This window comes from Hetaerina americana, unplaced genomic scaffold, assembly GCF_022747635.1.
Source record: "Hetaerina americana unplaced genomic scaffold, ioHetAmer1.1.p SCAF_34, whole genome shotgun sequence".
NCBI classification, from domain to species: domain Eukaryota; kingdom Metazoa; phylum Arthropoda; class Insecta; order Odonata; family Calopterygidae; genus Hetaerina; species Hetaerina americana.
The window spans coordinates 4,952,157-4,972,500 of record NW_027286919.1 but is presented as its reverse complement, the minus strand read 5'-3'; the positions used below and the strand labels follow the sequence as shown (position 1 = coordinate 4,972,500).

General features: G+C 37.2%; 1 protein-coding gene across 2 annotated transcripts in view; it reads right to left on the bottom strand.

The window, feature by feature from the left end:
* Sfxn1-3 (Sideroflexin-1-3) overlaps positions 1-19,786 on the bottom strand; it is a 37,782-nt gene extending 17,996 nt beyond the window's left edge. The window contains exons 1-6 of one of the 2 annotated variants that reach the window (XM_071589199.1): positions 19,378-19,786; positions 19,027-19,197; positions 16,424-16,522; positions 13,476-13,551; positions 6,844-6,929; positions 6,217-6,344 (exon numbers count right to left, since the gene is read on the bottom strand). In XM_071589199.1, the coding sequence (XP_071445300.1) occupies positions 6,217-6,344; positions 6,844-6,929; positions 13,476-13,551; positions 16,424-16,522; positions 19,027-19,197; positions 19,378-19,535 (718 nt within the window). In that variant the 5' untranslated portion in view covers positions 19,536-19,786. The remainder of the gene's footprint in view (positions 1-6,216; positions 6,345-6,843; positions 6,930-13,475; positions 13,552-16,423; positions 16,523-19,026; positions 19,198-19,377) is intronic. The other variant, XM_071589200.1, reaches the window with a different exon arrangement.
* Positions 19,787-20,344: the final 558 nt, after the last annotated feature.

Sequence of the window (20,344 nt, the reverse complement as noted above, 5' to 3'; positions counted from 1 at the left end):
GCAAGAGAGAGAGGGAGAGAGAAAGAAATGCATAGAAATGCCCACAACCTAAGGAAAAACACCAACAGCAAGAAAGCCGGTACTTCTGCATTTATCAAAACCCAAAGGCATCCTCAAAGCTCCATCGGCATGCAATCAGAGGTGAGGTGTACGGCCACTTCAGCTTCCTCTCCCCACCGCCACCTAGCCCGCCTGCCCACCCTCACTCACTTGGCCAGGGTCAAGGCCCAACCCTGAATGCGTCAGCCAGCACCCCTCCACGAGGGTCCGTCCCAGCCAACACATTCAGGATTGCATTTAGCACCTCAAGACAGGATCAGTGCAGCAATCCTAGCAGTGGCTTCAATCCATCCACTGGCCAAATAATCAATCAACTGCCAATTATGACATGACTGCAGGGATGGCAATTGGCCTCTGCTGTCATCGTCAGTCATTATCATCACCAACCATTCCCCAAAAATCCCAGCAATTTGCGGACCAATTACCGTAAATCTCTGCATGCATAATGTCAAAGGTTCAAGGTATTCTTGCCTCAGAACAATAAATAAAACCTGCAGTTTTAAAGGCCTATTACCGCACCCATTAATTTTTTTTATCAATGAAAACTCACTCACTTAATATAGCATTTTGTATTTCTTTTCAATAATAAATCTTATCATTCAACTAAGAGAGGGGGGCCCAATAATAACAGGAATGTTGTTATGGGTTCTTTAGTTCTCAATATATTTACATTAAATTTTTTTCACCTTCAAAGTATTCCCCATTGACCACCATGCACTTCTCCAAACGATGCTTCCATTGTTCAAAACAGATCTGAAATTCATTTATCGGGATGTCCTTTAGGCCTTCTAGCAATTTTTGTTTTACCTCCTCCACAGTGTCAAAACACTTTCCTTTCATGTCCCTTTTGAGTCTGGGGAACAAAAAGAAGTCACAGGGAGCTAAATCTGGTGAGTAGGGGGAGGTGGACAATGGATATCATTTCTTCCGGATGCTCTCCCTCAATCTCTTCAAAACCTCCAGGTAAAACTTCTGGTTGACAGTTTGACCTGGGGGAATGAACTCCGAGTGCAAAATACCTCTGCAATCGAAGAAACAAATGAGCATTGTCTTGATTTTTGATTTTACTTGGCGAGCTTTTTTTGGAAGAGGAGGGCCTGCTGTCTTCCATCGGCTTGATTGCTGCTTCATTTCAGGATCGTATCCATAGCACCGATTCATCAGCAGTCATCACCTTGGAAAAAAAGTCAGGGTCCTCTTTGAGCTGATTTTAAAGTGCAAAATATGCCTGAACTCATGGCTCCCTTTGCTCGTTACTGAGATGGCGAGGGACAAATTTGGCTGCGACCCTTTTCATATGCAAATCTTCAGAATAGAATCCTCTGAATTGAACTCCATGACACTCCAGACATCTCACAGAGTTGATCAATGGTTCTGCGATGGTCTTCACGAACGAGGGCATTGATTTTGTCGACATTTTCGTCAGTTTTTGATGCTGAAGGACAGCCTGAATGGGATCAATCTTCAATTGACATTTCACCATTTTTAAAATGTGTAAACCACTCGTAGATTTTGGTTTTGCTTAGGGCAGCTTCCCCATAAGCAGCAGTCTTAAGCATTACAATAGTTTCCGTGGTCGATGGCGTGAGCCTGACGTACGACCGGCCGAACAAAGGTTTCCCCCACTCTCGCTCCCCACCGCAGCCCAATTTCCGTTACTTTTGCATCTCCCCTCGTATGTCATAATAAACAGTGGAACCTTGCTCAACGAGCATCTCGGAGAGTGAGTAATTTGCATGACGAGCAGAAATATTGTGCCCAAGAATAACTTGCTTAACCAGTGACAATTCTCATGACAAATGATGAGGGGAGGGGTATTCCCGGAGTGATTGCACTGGCTGTTAACTTTTGTGTTTATTAGCATCGTAATGATTGCACATTTGTTCAAAATTGTGTTCAGGGGTGTTATTTGTGACTTCACACGCACATTTCAATAAAATATCTCTTGAATAGTCTTATAAATGCCCCTAAAGAAAAATCTGCATGAAGACAGTCAAAATTTACGCAGTTATAATACTGTCGCATTTTCAATAAAAAATGTGAAGATTAGGTGAAGAAAGAGTAAAAGAAGAGTGGGCTGGCGAGTCTCTCAACAGGTTTCTTGTAAAAAAATAATTATGAATGTATCATAAATTTTGTCTACATAATTTTCTTTGAAATAAACTTCGCACAAAAATGTTTTCTGGCATGAAACGGATGATCGTATTTTACATTATATTATATGGAAAAAATGATTCAATAAATGAGTGTTTATTTTTTACGAGGCCACGGAACGGATCGTGCTTGTAATACTGGATTCCACTGTAACACCCATTATGATAAAACCAGAATGGTTTCATCATAATGGTGTCACAGTGAAATAGATGCTAATAAAATCATGTTAATGATTTGGGTCCAAACATTTTTGGAGATTGCATGAGAGGTTTTGCTGGATAATACAAATCCATTATAAATAAACTTCTACTGCCATTCTGATTGCAAACTGCCAGAAAATTGGAACACCCTTTTCCATTCTTCACCAGCTAAACATGATATGCATCACTAAACTAAGAGTTGACCACCATTACCATGCGTCTCAGTCATTTTGAACACCTGGACGATAAACCTAACTTATCAATTACAGTATACAATCAATTGGAAACCGGCAATTACTATGACTGATCAGTTGTCACTGATTTTTATATGAAAGTTAAAGAAAAACCTAACCTAAGCTACAACTGTAACTGCAGGAGGATCTTGTCATTTCTTATGGCTTCACTTCTCAAAATACGTATCACTAAGCTTGGTGCTTTCACCATCTTTGAATTGATTACTTCTATGGCTCATAATATGAGCAGCAAAATGGATATTACTATGAAATTATCTATCCATGATGTTTACTTTTTTCCTCCTGTTCTTATTGTGCCCAGCGCAATGGCCCAGCAAAGTGTCCAGCAAAAATGGATTGCGCTGGGTATAGCAGCAGTACCATAATGCTCCCCATCCCATTCAAATTACAATGAAGCAATTTTTATCCTTTATCAGCAAAACATTACCACAATGAAAAAATAATTTATGAATGATGAGATTAGTTATTAGCAAAACTAAGTGATTTAAGCTATGTGGTTCTCCTATTTGAAATCAAACTCATTGGACCCACTTATTCATCAAATATCACTATTAATAGCACTTAAATCAGCATTCGCCACACCTTTGTAATGCTTAAAACAATATCAAACAGTTTATCCATTAGAAACTTTCAACATTTAAGCCCTTAACATTCAGCATGGAATGCATAATTTTATTCATAGTAAGTCGAGCATTAAACCTTAATATTTCCAAACAAAGATGATACTAAGAAAATAATATGTTTAATTCTAGAAATTGAAATTATTAATGTTTCATTGCATTAGGACACAAATACAGCTGCAACTCCAATACATCACTCTGATATTTGAGAATAACAGTCTCCAGATTCTCTAGAGGCTACTCGTATTTTACACAATAAATAAACAGAACAAAAAAATGGCAAATATGGTCATTAGATTCAATTTTGAATAATACACTCGAGTTAGATATTAGCTGCCAAGCTTTTAACTAACATTCTAAGCGCATTGACACCATATTATTATTTACCTAATTTTTCACTAACACACCCAAAGATACTCATCTTCAATTGAACATCATTGCACACAATTGAAATATAAACAGGAGAACCCATTTCAAACACTACTACTTCAGAAACTATTAGATCTATGACTTATTTTACTAGGTCCTTGAATTTTTCACATAACTTTTTAATATATTTGGGAGTGAGTATATCTTACTTATTTAAGTATTGAGTAAATAAGCTTTCATTGGAAATCAATCCTTTCTAACTTTTGATTTTCAATTTGTTCAAAGATTTGATTTCTAATCAATAAAAAGTGAGTACAAATCTCCCAACATATAGACAGTAAAACATTAGGTAAGGATAAAAAGTGCAAAATTTCCTATGGTGACCATCTCTTCCCTGAATCTTATGTTGCTGCATTAGTCAAATATGTTCAGCTAATTAATAATGAATATTAATGGAAAACTGGCCTGTTACAAGTAATTCATCAATTATTTACTGTGTAAGAATATTTGGCATATTCAATTCATTAGAAAGTATCCTGCTTTACACAATTATGAGCACTTGTTCTTCAAACAGGAAACAATTTAAGAACACAATGCTTCCCTGATGGGAAAACTAAAGGCACAACAAATGGCATCATCAACAATATCCAAGACACAACATATAAATAACATAAACAAAAGAATACACTGAGGAAGAATCACATGAAACTGAGAAGAGTCTAGAAATATGTCTAGAAACAAGGAAGGAAAAATATTGCAACTCCGCTTCAGCCAAGACAGAATAAGTTACATGGCAGTGGCAGTGGAATGAAGGGAAAACAAAAGAAGAGAATTGGTGGGACATTGCTTGCATTAGAATAACTAGAGGACTGAACTACCTTCACAGGATCCCTAACTGAACCTTCAAAGGTACATGTCCTTCCCTTATTTGAAATGTCCAGATTTTTTTTTGTAGTTCTCAATTATAATACGAGGATTGTCATAATAGTCCCTGCACTTAGTATGCATCCGCTGAGGTGGTGTGCAGACTTTGGTGGTTCTACTTCGTGAACTGTTTCAATGTACAATGCAATAGAAAACCCCGCAAGTTGTGAAGCGCAATCTATGATTAGGTTTTCACTGGCCACCAGAAACAACTAGCCAATTGAAATTCCAAGGCAACTATAAGTAGTGTACGAAGAGAGGATAATGATTGAGGTTGGAGTGGGGCAGAGGTGCATTCAGTTTAAAAATGACCACAGCACTTATATTCACGACGAGGACACTGCAGCGGTCATCGGCCTACTCTTGCAACAGATAAACTGACGTATGGCCAGTTCTGGACACTTGTCCATTCACTCTTAAACTAACAACAACACTGACCCACACCACCCTTGTCGCTTATCGCATTTTCTCCGTACAGAGTACAAATTTCCCAATGATGAATGTCAGCAGCTTTGAAGTTTATTGCCAGTAAAAACCTCTTCACTAAACAGATTTTACATTTGGCAGGATTTCCAATTGTGTTATTCACTTTAACTCGCTACTGTAAATGAACGACAAGCAGTGCTGCCTTCCAAACACTCTGCAGCTTGAGGCGCAATGCCCTATTGCGTGTGTGTGTCTGTGTGTCAACACAGCAAACATTCGAATCCCCCACCACTTTGCTCGCTCCTCTCAAACGTAAGTTGCCTTCTGGATAGCCATCATATGTGAGATCTATACTTGAGCTTTTGAAATTCTCACCCACATCATTACTGATACTTCCCGACTAATTGCAAAGGACTAACAAAATAGGAAGGGCATTCTTTTACTCTCTCTCATAAGAGAATGAGACCACATGAATTATTAGATACAAGCAACCAACAAATAGGTCAAGCATTATGCACTGTATGTACTGGTACAAAAATAGCAACAAGGTACACATTAAACTTTTTAAATTCTTCGTTAATGTTCACTGATGCGAGGACATGGAAAATTTCCATTATTTCAATTCCACTTTCACAAAGGCATACAGTGGTACGAGATATTCATTAAAGCACCCGCTGCAATTAGTCATTCCTTTGTACACAACGGGAAAGCATTTAAGTGAAAGACCCATAATTGGTGCCAAGTGTTCTGATGTTTCCCCATAACTTCAATTTCATGAAATTTTACCTATCACACTTACATAACGTACGTAAAAAGGAACCAATATCAAAACTTTTTAAAAATTCTTTCCATTAGAATCAGCATTATTTTTTCTCAATACAAGAAGACAATTTATCAATGCTGGGATTAAAAAATGTTACTGCCTACAAGATTATCAATAGTAACTACAATGGCTTAATCTTACGAATCTGGCAAGTAGTTGATTTGACATACGGAAAATACCTTCTAATTAAAATCATGTACACACTCAAAGAATAAGATTTATCTTTCTGTGACCATTCAAAGGATAACAGAAATAGGGTGCCCATACATGAATGTTAATGGGAGAATCTTAAATTTATTGTTAATAAATGCATAATAATGAAAACCCCACCAAACTTTACTGAGTGCAATATTTGGAAAACATGAAAAAAAAAACACCATTCGTACCCATTCCAGGAGAGGCCATTAAAATTCTACTTAGAGTCACAGTGGCTATGCCTCTTTGGGCGGCTACTTTAGATTCGCCAATCTTATTGCCATTCGCATCAAAAACAGGTATTCCTTCTTGCAATTCTCTGAAAGTATATTATATGCATGAGATTACTCCTAATACCTTACACTATTAAAACGAAAACTGTGGAGAGATGGCAGGAATATACAATGCAGACAGCACAAGTCTATGATAATAGTTAGCCAAAGCAAACTTCAAATATATTTCAAAGAAAAAACTAGCAATCAAAAAGTAAAAACATACTAAGTTGCCTCCGTAAGCAATATCTTTGTTTTTGTTTCAAAGTTTTAAAAATGAAATATTAAAACATTTATAGCATTTAATTAGTTTTATTTTAGGACTAAGTTAAAGTTTTGAGGTGTTTGAATACAATGAAAAAATAAAGCAATTTTCTTATCAGATGCATTATTTCATTTACAGGTATATACCTTTCAATGAGATTATATGAATTTCAAGAAATAAAACCATGCTTGCATGCACACAATTAGAAGCTAGATTATATTCTAAGGAAAATCTCCATGTCCATGTCGTTTGAAGAAAATATTTACAGGGATCTTACTTACTTTCGCCTCATCATAGGAATGTTGACGCAATTGGCAGCAGCTACAGCAGCGAAAGGGACCCATCTTCCAATTAATGGGGGAGCTTTCTGTTGAGATGAAAAAAGTGCAATGTGACCATCATAATTTACTCCCAACTCATGGTATTTGCACACTCTTGAAAGAGAGCATTAAACAGATATGAGGGCTGTCAAGAAAGTAACCTCCATTTTTTGCCAGACACTGGCAAACAATCAAAGCAGCTCGGGCACGATTTTTGCACACTTTTTTTTAAACCCAAATGCTTGGTTAAAATGGTGTGCACTGTTGATTTTCCTGAATTCAGTTCATCAGCTATCATTTGTGCAGTTTTTCAACGATCGACGAGGAAAAGGGACTTCACACAATCAATGATGTCATCAACACAGGCGGCTGAAGATCGTCCCGCCCTAGCGTCACCCGTGGCATCTTGCCGGCCATCTTGAAAACGGATGTTTTCTTCAGGGCATTGTCACCGTAGAGAGACGTCAACATTCCAGTAATTTCTTCATAACTTTTACTCCGCAACTCACCAAAAAACTTGATGGTGATTTGTTGTTCCGTGATTTCGTCAATCTCCATTTTCGACAAATGGTAAGATCAAGGACGACAGAAACCAACACAACTGGCACTCAACGATCTGCCAAGCACAGACGGCTTCTCGGACTGGGTCTCAGGCAAGTGGCGCCACTAGTGGCTGGGACTACAGTCTGCGCCATGGCCCTTTGCATTGCACCAGTTCGCGTATTTATTCGACGGACCATATAAATAATAAATTTTCTGTATCTATTCGTCCGTTTTTTTATAGCCTAATGGAGGTTCCTTTCTGGCCAGCTCTTGTATAATATACTTGGTTCAATTGCCCTGGTTGTCAATGTCCATGCCCAACTGTGAATTAAGAGCTAATGGGCATACAGGTATTGCATAGAATTTGGTGGTTCAGCCACTTGAAAAATGGATGGACAGCTTAAAGGGGATTAATGCAGTCCCAGGGGTTGATGGCCCAAGAGAAAAATTATTGTAATTTTGTTATTTCTGGTCCAAAAGCACATTATGTGTGTGACATCATGCACTGAGGATTTTTCTCTGATACAATCTTTTCAAAATCTCATCACGGTTGACCTTGACAAGGAGAAATGCTATGAGAGAGTGGCAATTTAAGTAATTATTCGTATCAAAGGCGTTATATGATTCGGCTCAATTCAGAATCCCTCTTTATCAAAATCTGAAGAACTGCCATAAAGTAAGGAGACCAAGCCATGGGTGCTGATAAGGATATAAGCCACAACAACCAAAAGCATATGCCATTGGGCCCTTTTCTCCAATTGAACTAAAAAAACAAAATCCCGCCAATATTTACCCCTACTTAAAACAATCTTTGCTGAGATGGAACCAAAGAATTGCCACCAATTTCAGTGCCTTACCAGTTCACACAAGCCAAGGCATATATAAACTAAAAATGGCTGGAAAGTAGATGTATGAGCCGTTGGCTGTGAATGGGAAGTTAAGTAAATAATTCCTCCAGCCAATAATAAGATAACTTAGGAAAACTCCTATAACGTTATTTCGGTCAGCTGGTGACCACCAATGGGGAAAAGTAATGGTTTGACAGCGAGAAGATGTGAACAGTGCTACATTACTGACATCTTCATGTTGTCAAGCCCTTTCTTTCCCCATTGTTGGTCACCAGCTGACCGAAATAACATTATTGGAGCTTTCTTAAGTCTTCTTGGCTAGAGGAATTTACTTAACTTCATATAAAAATGGCTACTTCAATAAATCTCGCACACTAAACAAATATGTGGTCGCAAAAAAAAATATGAGCAACATTTGAATAGAGGCGAAGTTGGGTTATTAACAAATATTCACATTTCTAAACATTAAATGAATTCATTTTAAACAATGTGATGCAAGATATATTTATTTAATCACTACTCAATGTTACTAATCAAAAGTCACGGCCAGAGCTATATTTTCCACACTTTTCAAAACTAATTTTTATTATTTTATTTTGAATTGCCACCTCTAAGGAAATTCCAAGAGTAAAGCCGTTCCACAAACAACAAACATGGAAATTACTTGAAGGAAAACTATGAGTGACAAAATGAGTAAGAGTGGTTTTCAGACTTACATAACTTCAAATACTCAAAATTATATTCAACAAAATCACATAAAGTGAATGAATAAAAATACATGCATACCTTCACGAGGGCACTTTGAAACGTTTTGCAGCAATTTTAATGGTCTCCATAGATTTCAGTGAATGTAACAATTAAAAATTGAAAATTTAGCTTTTCCCAGGTAGGGAGAACTCGGGGAAATTTTAGTACAAATGCACTTCATGATGTTTTAGGTACATCATCACCAGTAGTAGTAGTTTTAGGGGAGGTGACTGACAGCTAAGGTCATTTGTGCCATCCATTAGAAATGGACAGGAAAGGATGAAGGGGTTTACTCTAACCCTCCACTCTTCTCCCCATTCAGTGTTAATACCCTCTCACCACTTGCCTAACAGCTTAATTTGTCCCGTGAATTTGTCTCTTGGTCTTCCTCGTTGGATCTTCTCATTTATTATTATGTTTCCAACTCATTCATTGTACCTCAAGGTGTGTCCAATCCAACCAATGCTTCTTTGCCTTAGACTTCTCCATGCAGTCCTTTCCTCTTCTAGTCATCCATATACTTCCTCACTCCCTTGTCTGTCCACTTAATCCTCGGAATTCCCCTCCAGCACCTTATTTCACTCGCTCCTCATCTTTATTCAGGTCCACTTCTCCAATTTTTCATGTCTCTGATCCCTAGAATTCCAGTCTCCATTTGAACATTTTGATGAACTGTTTCCTTGATTTCAACCTTAGGTTTTTGCTTCATATGGGGAGTTGCCTCTTATTCATGGAAACCCTATTAGCTTGAGTTATTTTTCGCTTGCTGCCGGTCACAACATTTTCCATTACAAGTTGTCCATGTTGTACATGAAGGTTTCCACATGCTCTAGTTTCACTCCTCCAATTGTGATATTTGCCTTCAACTTCTCTCTTTCACACACAAGGATTTTAGTTTTTATCTTGTTGATGCTTACACATAATATTCCCCAAGTACTCAGCTCATATCATTCAGAATTGCTTGCTTTACCTTTCTGATACTACTGTTATGTCATCTGCAAACATAGGAACATTTTGATTTCTTCGTGACTCACTTTGACTCGCGTTTGATGCTCAACTCTTGTGTTTCATCTCGCTCCTTTGTTTATTTTGGCTTTACTTTCTCTTTTTTTATTACCATGGTTGTTACTCAATTCTGGGCTTGTTTATGTGCATCATTTTTTTCAGCCAGTATTCTCAAGCTGATGGTGGCCTCCACGGAATTTTCCTGAATCCAAATTGGTTTTCTGTGAGGTTTTCTTCAATCTTTCCTTCTATATTTTTGGCTGATTATCCGAGCAAGTATTTTTGATGCTTGAGGCATCAGGCTCAATGTTCTGTGCTATTCAAATTAATCTGTTCTTAGTTTCTTTGATATTTCTATCATCACACTCTTCTCGGAGTACTGTGGTGGTTCCCCACTATCACAGCCATCTTTGACTGATTCAAAGACGTTATCCTTAGCTCAGGGTGCCTTCATAATTTCCCAGTTTATTTCGTCAACTTCCTGTGTCTTTTCGTTCATTAGGTCTTTCATAACACATTTTTTGTTCATTAGGTCTTTCTACTCAGTATATAGGGGCCCCATTCGTATTCTTCTATCACTACTGCTTTAGTTTAGTCACCTTTTAAGTGGTTTGGGCAGTTTGTAGAGTTCTTCAATGCATTCTTTCCCTCTCTTCCTAATGTGTTCATTTTCTATTTATATATTTCCATTATTATATTCCATTATATTATATATATAAGGCTTCCTGCCAGGTGGATTCCGGAAGGTCCTTAAGGATATGTGTGCAAGCTTCTTTGACGGAGATGGTGCGGTGGCTATCACACTGGCTTCCCACCCAGAGGGCACGGGTTCAAATCCAGGCAGCATTGATTATTTTTCAGAGGTATCTCGATCCCTCCATGAGGTGCTTTGTGGAGGGCACTTTGAGTGAATATGCCGTCCGTCGGATGGGACGTTAAGCTGTGGATCCCTTGGCGCCTTTCGTAAAGAGTAGGCAAATGCCAGTGCCGGGTTTCTTTCCACCCTTCATCCTTTCCTGTCCATCCCTAATGGCGCAAATGACCTCAGCAGTCGGTCGCCTCCCCTAAATACTACTACTACTGGACAGAACTAAGTGTGTCCCATGGTGGTGTCCTTTGAGGAAGGAATTTACTCTATTAGAAATAGGAAATAATAGTCTGCTGGTGCCAGCTTGGGACTGTAAGGGTATTGCTGTAATGCTGTTGCAGAAGGTCTTCTTCGCAAGCACACACTCGCATTTGCTCTAGGCTTTCCGTCAAGACCTTCGGGAGGAGTTTAGTGCATATCTTTCACATCAACAAATCTTCATTTATAATGGTTTGTGCACTGTCATTGTCTTATCAAAGCCGAAACGATCTGCGATAGTGGGGGCACACTTCACCGACGTTCTGAACTCAGTACTTCATGCACACGTCCGGGGAAAATTGTTGCCAATACTTTTTAAGCAAGCCTTGTATTTTAAATTCTGTAACTTTGTATGAACAGTTTCTTCAGTTTAATATACATAACTATTGTGTTTCCTTCTTTTCCCCACGAGTTTTCTCTTTTCAGTTTTTATCGATGGCTGCTTAGATTTCGTCACCTTGTGAGGTCTTCATGAACCACTTCGGTGTTTCTATTCTTTATTTCCTTCCATATTCCTTTGATGAACGGTCTCAGTTCTTCCTTCTATTCTTTTGCCAATGGCCACAGTGAACTTTTCTCCTGGCTGGCTACTATTCCTACAGTATCCTTGCGTTCCATCTGGGTGCCTGGATCACTTTCTTCATCTTCTCTCAGTGCAGTCAACTGCCCACAGCTGTAATCACTTTATATCTGTGCGAGAGCAGCCCTTACATTGCTCAACTTAGTCCCAATATCTCACTCTGGCCAAGATACAGTCAATCTAGCCCTTTCCCCTGCAACTTTCATTTGTATATTTTTCTCTGATCTTGCTCAAAGAGAGTTCAGGTTCTACCACGGTTCTCTCGTCACAGCCCTAGTCTTTTTCCTGTGTCATTTCATTTTCTCAATCCACAAGCAGCTTACCTCTCAGCCCTCTCCAACCACAGCAATCCAGTCTCCCCCCACAATAAGGGTCTCCCCTTCCCCTCTTTATTGCTCCTAGAGCGTCTTCCAGTTGCTCGTATAATTCTCCTATTTCCTCTTCTGAATTGCTAAACATTGGCATATACATCTCCACCAGCACTGCGTCCATAGGCTCTCCCTCTAAATTTTGGGTAGCATGCAATTATAGTTGCTGAATCAGTGGTCCTTATATATGTTCCCGATAATAATGGACTCTTTCCACTGATACAAAGGTTATCTATTTCACCATCTCGCCTATGCACCACTGAGTTATCACAAAAACACTCTCAAAATATTAACAATTTCCCCAAGGATAAAACATATTGAGTTGTGGGTGATTCCACAGAGGGATGACATCATTTGTATTTCTGAACTTGAGACAGCAAATTGAATTACGCGGGGTTTTTTTTTATTTAATTAAACCAGTAAAATGATGAGTCAGAAAATTGACCAGGAGGACTTGTGCTTTAATTCTTTAGCTATATTAAGGAACAAAACACTTGCCCTTGCAAGTACATGTACAGTACCAAAACACTACAATGGCCAAATGTATACTTCTGCTCATTCACCTAAGCCCATGAAATCAGTGTATCTTATGCGTTCTGTGTGGATACTGACAGTGGGTCCTTTTTCATTGGTATTTTCCTTCTGTTAAGCTCATCTCTGTGGAGAGGGGCAAATTAATAATTGTGCGTCTTGGACTGCTGCAAAATTTCTCTCAGTATCACAACAGAGAGGAATCCTCCGTTGTGTCAGCAAAATGCCAGGGCTTTCATATTACCTCCCGATTTTTTCTGGCATTGTACATGGACACATCCAAATAAATATTGTTGGTTCTAAATCTTCCAAATAAACAAATAAAAAGTTCATAAAAAGCTAATTTCTCCATCATTGTCACAAGAAGCTCTTTGATCATATTTTTTTAGCCCCAACTATGACATTTACATGTTTTTTTTAATTTCAATAGTTAATCTGCTGGATTGCCAAATCAGAGATTAAAATTTTATTGAAGTTATTCAGATTTTTGTGGATTGAGATTACATGACAAAATGAATTGCGACTTCAGAGTATGTTCCCTAAAAATCAAACATGAATACTAGCATGCAGGGTTTTCAATGTTCCGTATTTTTGGTCAATGCAAAACACATTTCCCCAGTAGCCCTAATTCAATACAAAAGCTCAGAATCAAGAATTACCTAATTACAGTACTCCTTATCTCTAGGTTCTTGTTAAATACAACCTTGCTTTTAAACCAAAAGTGATGTTTTCTTTTTGAGTGAACGACTGAAGTGCCTAACTGATAGTCTAGCCACACGGTTAAAATCTGAAAACTCAACATTTATTAACATAGCAATTTGCTGGTATGAAAGAAATTGACTAACCTTTACTAGACTATTTAGGCCTAAGGCAGTGACTAAGGCTCCACCGGTGGCAAGGACGTAGGATGTTCCTAAGACACTATAAATAAAATATACAAAATATCACACATTCCATTAGATCATACAACATCACCACTTGCCATGGATAATGAAAATGACTATGATGGACCAATAAACCAGTTTGGAGTTACCATAACAACGAAGAATAGAAATGAATTTTTGATCTTAATTATGAAACCATATTGCACTGAAAATAAATTCCAGAAATTACATATAAATACCAACATCCTCCTAAAAGTAATGGCAATAAATTTCTGCTCAACATTTAATGGGACCCAGCACAATACAAACGTTGATTTTGAAAATTATGGCAATCATCTTGGCGTGGTTCAGAACCCATAAAAACTTTGGAAATATATTAAATTTTGTGAATAAAATCAGTGAATTCAAATGTTAAAAACTTAGACAGGAGAATATCAAGTTCAATGCATTATGCACCGCCAAAAAATTTTAAAAATTGCTGAAATCACTCGAAGAACAAAATGAGGAACGACGCCTAAAACTATATCACACAAATAGGGTCGGGTGGATGACACAAGGCACAACAGATTGGGAGAAATAATGGCACGTCTTCCAGCCATAAAAAATATAAGGAATTGGACAAGGGATATTTAAACAACCATTGGAAGACAACAAAAATTATGTAAACAGCAGTTATTTATTAAGATCACCAAATAATAAATACAACTAACATAAAGATCAAGAAACCTAACACTTAAGAGGGCTTAGTCACAAAAAGTTTGAAATAAAGAGAAACTCAAACATAACTACATATTATGATTTCCAAATGAAATGGTTTACGATGGAAACAGCAAAGTCACAAAAGTGAAATAAGGGATGCCACTGAACATGAGAATAAAAGTATAGGGGAAGCAATTTGAAGTAATATGCTGTACATGCTACTGATGTCAAGACTTCTTACAATCCCCATCACAACATTTTTATCGTTTGCTAAGAAAAAATAAATCAGAAATTAAAATGATAAAAATGCCAATATAAGAATTGAGCACAGAATGATGAATACTAATTATTATTCCACTTTGAATAATTTAAATTAAAGCTATTTAGAAAGAAAAACACAGGATTATTTACTCTAGAAGGTCCACAGTGCGTAATAAAATTATTAGGACAGTTGGACCCCTGTTATGTAGAAAAAAGTAAATCATATCTAAAGAAATAATAATTAATAACGGATTGGAGAAATAATGCAAACTTTAATCAGTGTTGCTAATTAACCAATACCAGTAGTTACTCCAATAATGCATTGAGCAGTGTGACACCCTTTACGCTCCCCCCCAACCACCCAAAATGCAGCGGTGAATGTTCGTGGCCTTCCTCGGAACACAAACCAACTTGAGCACACCACAGTATACGTGACTTGAAACAGAAGGGGAGCAAGTGAAGGATTGGGGAAGGAGATTCGTGCGGTGCAATGCATGCTCAAGGAAGTGCAAAATACGTTCACATGTACCCACATAACTGTCTCAACACACAAGTGATGACTGTATACTTTACTTTTATGTGCAGAGGGATAATTGACCTTTACCAACTGATGGAAACTTCTTATTTCCACTTCCAGGCTTATACACCCTGTGAAATATCAATTAAAAACACAGTTTTCATAGTTCGTATAAATATTTTTATCAATTTATGGCTTGAATGGGTCTTATTATAAAGGTATTATGGGGATTTTAAAACCATAAACAGATCAAAGAAAAGCTGCTGCACCGGCTATTGACTCCAGGTAAGAAGAACATAAACTAGGCAGAATACTACACTTCACAATTTCTTTTTCATCATCAACCTATGCTCGAGGAAAGTCAAACCACTCATGAGACGTCTGAAAAATTAAACATTACAGTTTCAGGTTTAACTTTGTGGAATTCCTTCATTATAAGGGTGAAAAGAAACTTTACATTTCCACAATAAAGATTTAATATTTCACGACCATTGTTTCAATGATGCGTAGCATCAAAACCATAATCGTGAAATATTAAATATTTATTGTGGAAGTCTACAAAATTAGACTAACTGCATCCCCGTTGATAAGATCCACATGAAGGCCACCACCTTCCAAAACTACTCGACATGACTTCCTATTATCACATTTCCTTCTCATTCTCTTAATTCTCTCCTCATAAAAATATTCCTTTGAGGGTTTATCAAGGATCATTTGGGAGAAGTTGTATACAGAGAGCAGATGTGCTATCTTTTGGAGTCGAATTAACCACATAATAAAAAAGGAGCATGATAACAATATTTTTCAATAATCACTCATTGGCAGGGAAGTTATACTTTTATTTTTTCAGCTTTTGACTAGGGAATCATCAAGGCAGCTTATTTAGACAACCATTTGCCTCAATTTTAATGAGAAGCACCCATTGTGAAAAAAGAATGTTAACCCAGTCAATTGTTACATGTCTGCATCCGTCAGGCACCCACAAGGGACTCTTCGTGTGGGCCACGTGCTCGAGATTTCAATGGAATGTTACGATTTAGTGGCAGCCTCCCACCGCTGCCGCCTCATCCCCACACGCATCCAAGATAAGAGTACAATGGGCAATGCCAAGTTTTAACTGCGACTCTCACACAACCCCATGTCCTCACAGTGGTAAGACACCCAATCAGTTTCTAGTATGCATGGTGTCCCCTTACCCCCAATAATAATGGAAAATAATAATAGCCGCAGTGATTATCAATAACACAGGTGTGAGAGCAGAAAATGGGTCAAATTTCCTCAAATATTAGCTCTAGTACATCTCAATTCCAGTTGAATAAGAATTGCTTGGAAGTCCTTAACGGAGGAAGCAATGGGATATGTTCATGAAGTTTAAACCTTTTAAGCAAGAATCGATTCAACGTATGCTTGAAAAGATAACATTTTAACTTACTTTATGGGTATATCAGAGTCACCACTTCTATTTGTGTAGTTGACAAGTGCGTTGAAGGACTGATTTATCCACTGCCAGAACACAACAGCAGAAGACGTTCTGGAATTAAGTGATAATTCTTTTAAATGACAACTAAAAGTAATGCTAGCAACTTCAGATGGAAAGATTTTTTTTACAATAAATTTAAGAATCATAACTGCACAAAGATAATTGAACAAGTGAGTAATGTCATCCACACAATTAATTAAGCAGAACTAATTAGCTATGTGACTGTCATCCACAATGACGTAATATATACATGAAAAACATTACATACTCAGCATCAATCATTGCCATTGCAGAGCCACATTTCCATTACAATGAAACATGTCCAAGAAGGAAATACAAGAAATAAATCTGAAACTGACCGCACAACATTTTCAGAAGGTAAATTCCTCCAAAGGATTAAATCTGCTTAGGGATATTAGGGGAAACCTAAGCGTTATGTGCTACATTTTTGTGTGAACAAGGCAGAAAATGTATGACAATGGCAGGAAAAGAATCCCAAACATGTCTGAATCCTTTCACGTATTCTGGACCAGTTTTTGAGTTGATTTCCTCGCACATGCTATTTGCATCCCTAAGAATTTTGTTATAAGGGCCAAAGCCAGAGCCACTGGTAAGGGAGTCATAGAAAGGAACACCGACTATTTGTCCCCCAAAGAGACATTATAAGATCTGAGGGGAGTCCTTCACTCATAATGAACTAGTACGTAATTACTTCCCTCTTTCACTTGAAATCTTATTATCCATGAAATTATGTTCCAGTGCCCAACCTATATTTCTCACATCACATGAAAAACAGAAATTTAAAAATTAGGTCAATGATTCCATACGATACTTGGACAACAGCTTTTTGAATGTGAAATCAAAAAGTTAATTCTTTCCGTAACTTTATTTTTCTGAAAACCCCATTATGTAACATGTTACTGTTACAACATTACATAAAAGTTAATGAAAAGCTTAAAGTATAGAGCGTCAATTTGTTAGATGAGAGGTGATTGTCGAAAGAGTAATTTGAGGGAGAGAGCACAATGACTCAAAAGGAGAGAACAAGATTACTTCAACACAGGACTCCCACCTTGTTTGGAGAAATTAAAATTCTGTCCACTTCTATAACTATTAAAAGAACCTCAAATATTGGTCATTGATAGTATAACATAGGGACATGGATTTTCCCAGATCAATGATATCATTGGTCACTGAAAACCCATCAACATAATTATAGCTTCTATTACAATTTACTTTTTCTCTGAGGAATGCACGAAAATACTTTGAAAAGGCTATTTAAACTTTTGACAACAAATAACTTTTACTTAAACTAACATGAAAATTAAATAAAAAGTTAATTCTGAATAATATAATTATAACTAATTTTACATGATGTTTTCCCTAAACCAGTTATAAATATATTAAATTTAAATTGAGTTGACTTTAAATCTAACTACGTAAGATAAGGTTTCAAAGATAAAGCACTCTTGTACCATACATTTTCAATCTCAATCATGCTGATGCAACTCTTTCTTCAATTTGAATACTAAATTTAACTATAATTCTAACTATTTTATGAAGCAAAAACAATAATTGGGCATTGATAATGTCAATTTCCTCATAGGCTACCAGTTAAAATTTTGAAAAAGGCATTAAAAACCTTGAATTTGTAGGCTAGCTAAAAACTTGAGGAAAACTAGTACTAAATTTAATACGATTATTTGGTTAGTGCAATCCATTAAGTACTCAGGAAGGCTCATTAAATAGTTTGATAATTGATTTTGTGGGTTTATTTTAAGAAAACAGGCCACAAAAAGTACGAGAAAAGTGCATTTTTTTCCAAACCCTTCACTTTTTTGGAATCACATATACCCTTGAGAGCATGAAACTGGGGACAAAATATTTTTTCACATAAATAGGCGGTTTTACTGAACTAAAGTGGTTACCGAGCATTAAAGCAGGAGAGAGGCGTATTGACCTTATCACAGTTAACTTTAAAATCCTAGTTTTCTTATGATACACTTGAGATAACTCCAATGAATATAATTACTTGCCAACCATCCTATTATATATTATTACCAATACCATCCTATGGCCACATTTAACACAAATTGGATAAAAAGTAATTGGTGTAATCACTCATGAATCAGAAATCAAATGGGAATATTTAATCAATTGGAGCTAATAATTCCGGATTAACAAAAGGGAGGTGAACTATAAGGAACCTGGATCACCTCGACTGACACCAGTGTTGTTACATTGCAACAAATATTACCAATTAGTGTTTTAATTATGATAAAAAACGAAATATTGTTCATTTAATTCGCATAAATATCGGCGACTATTTTAGCTGCCTTTAAGGGAAACCCGACAATTCTATTAAATATTGTTCGCTCCCTTTCGATTGCGTTTTTGACGGGATTTATCATCAATAAGGAAGGGCGAGCAAAATAGTAGTGGTTTGAAACACCTGGATTTTTATCATTTTATAACATTGACTGAACCATCTAACATTGGCCTTCTTCACAAAAACACAGCACATTCAGCACAGCAACACACTGTTGGCTTCATACTTGTAAAAGGTCATCATACAGCCAGTTATGGTCATGTTCATGGGAACTTGTGCAGACATTCTTCCCAAGATATTCATTTTTTCTCCCGTGTCGGGGTGGTAAGCAGAATCGTATAGGTGTTTCGCTCGCCATATTTCATCTTCCGTCAAACCTGGCTCACTCTCTCCAGCTCTGAAAGAATGCAAACTTATAATTGACAGAACTAAAAAAACAATGACCATTTGATGCAATAAGATAAAAGTATTTTATCTGATATTTGGCTTGCGTAGCAATACATTTAAGAACCTCAGCTTAGCAGAATATCGTGGAAAATAAAAAGGAAAATATTACTTCTTTGTGAGCTTATATTACCTGTATGCTTTAACGATTTTTTTGGCTTTGTCTAATTCACTAGGTGAAACTAGCAAGTTTAAGGGGTTTGTGATGGTGAAAAAATGTTTCGCTCTTCCTGTATAGGTACTTTGATCCCATCTAGGTTCATCGATGTTGATTCTTGGGAGAGTAGTCATATCTATCGAACAATTCAATGTGAACGGGATACTTCTACTACACCACTTTCAATAAGACTCGTCTTGATGAACGTTAACCTCGTCCTCTCCAATATAGGAAATTGAGAAACCAGCGAATTAAAGCCCCTAACGCCCCCACCTCCTTGTGCACGATTTCGATCTTCATTTTTTTTATTACGTCAAATAACGTCTGCCCCAGGGCTATAAACTTTTTTATCACCTCTAATCAGGTCAAAGAGATATGCTCCATGCCTCGAAGTTGCATAATTTTGAATAACACAGTCGTGTATATAAGCAGCACATGTAAACTTCATGGTATGAAACCACGTCGTTTAAACACCATAAATAATTCAAAAGCTTCAATAATGGTGTTAGCCATGTCTTCTTCCTTGATGGTTTTAGACGAATAAATTCACTCACACACATGCTCACGTGGAAATATGAAGAAACGTTCAGATCTCCGCAAATATGAAATATAGCTGTCGACAACAACAGTTGGGACTGTCGAAGCCAATCATCACCCACTCAGAATATTTTCTTGGACGTTTAGCTTTCTAATTAACTAGTCTTGCCAATCAGAAATTGCTAAAAAATATTTTACATTTGAGATCAAGTCTCACCGACATGCCACTACGGTGCTATTTTAATACAGAATCTGTAATCAGTCTCCCCTGTTAATGTACACAAAACAGCGGTGCCAGGTAGATAATCCCTGCGTGCTTAGAAAACATGCAATTCCAGCTATCACGAGGAAGGCAGTACCGATTGGATCTCTGCCTTGTACTTGCTGATTTCTACAGAAAGAGTTG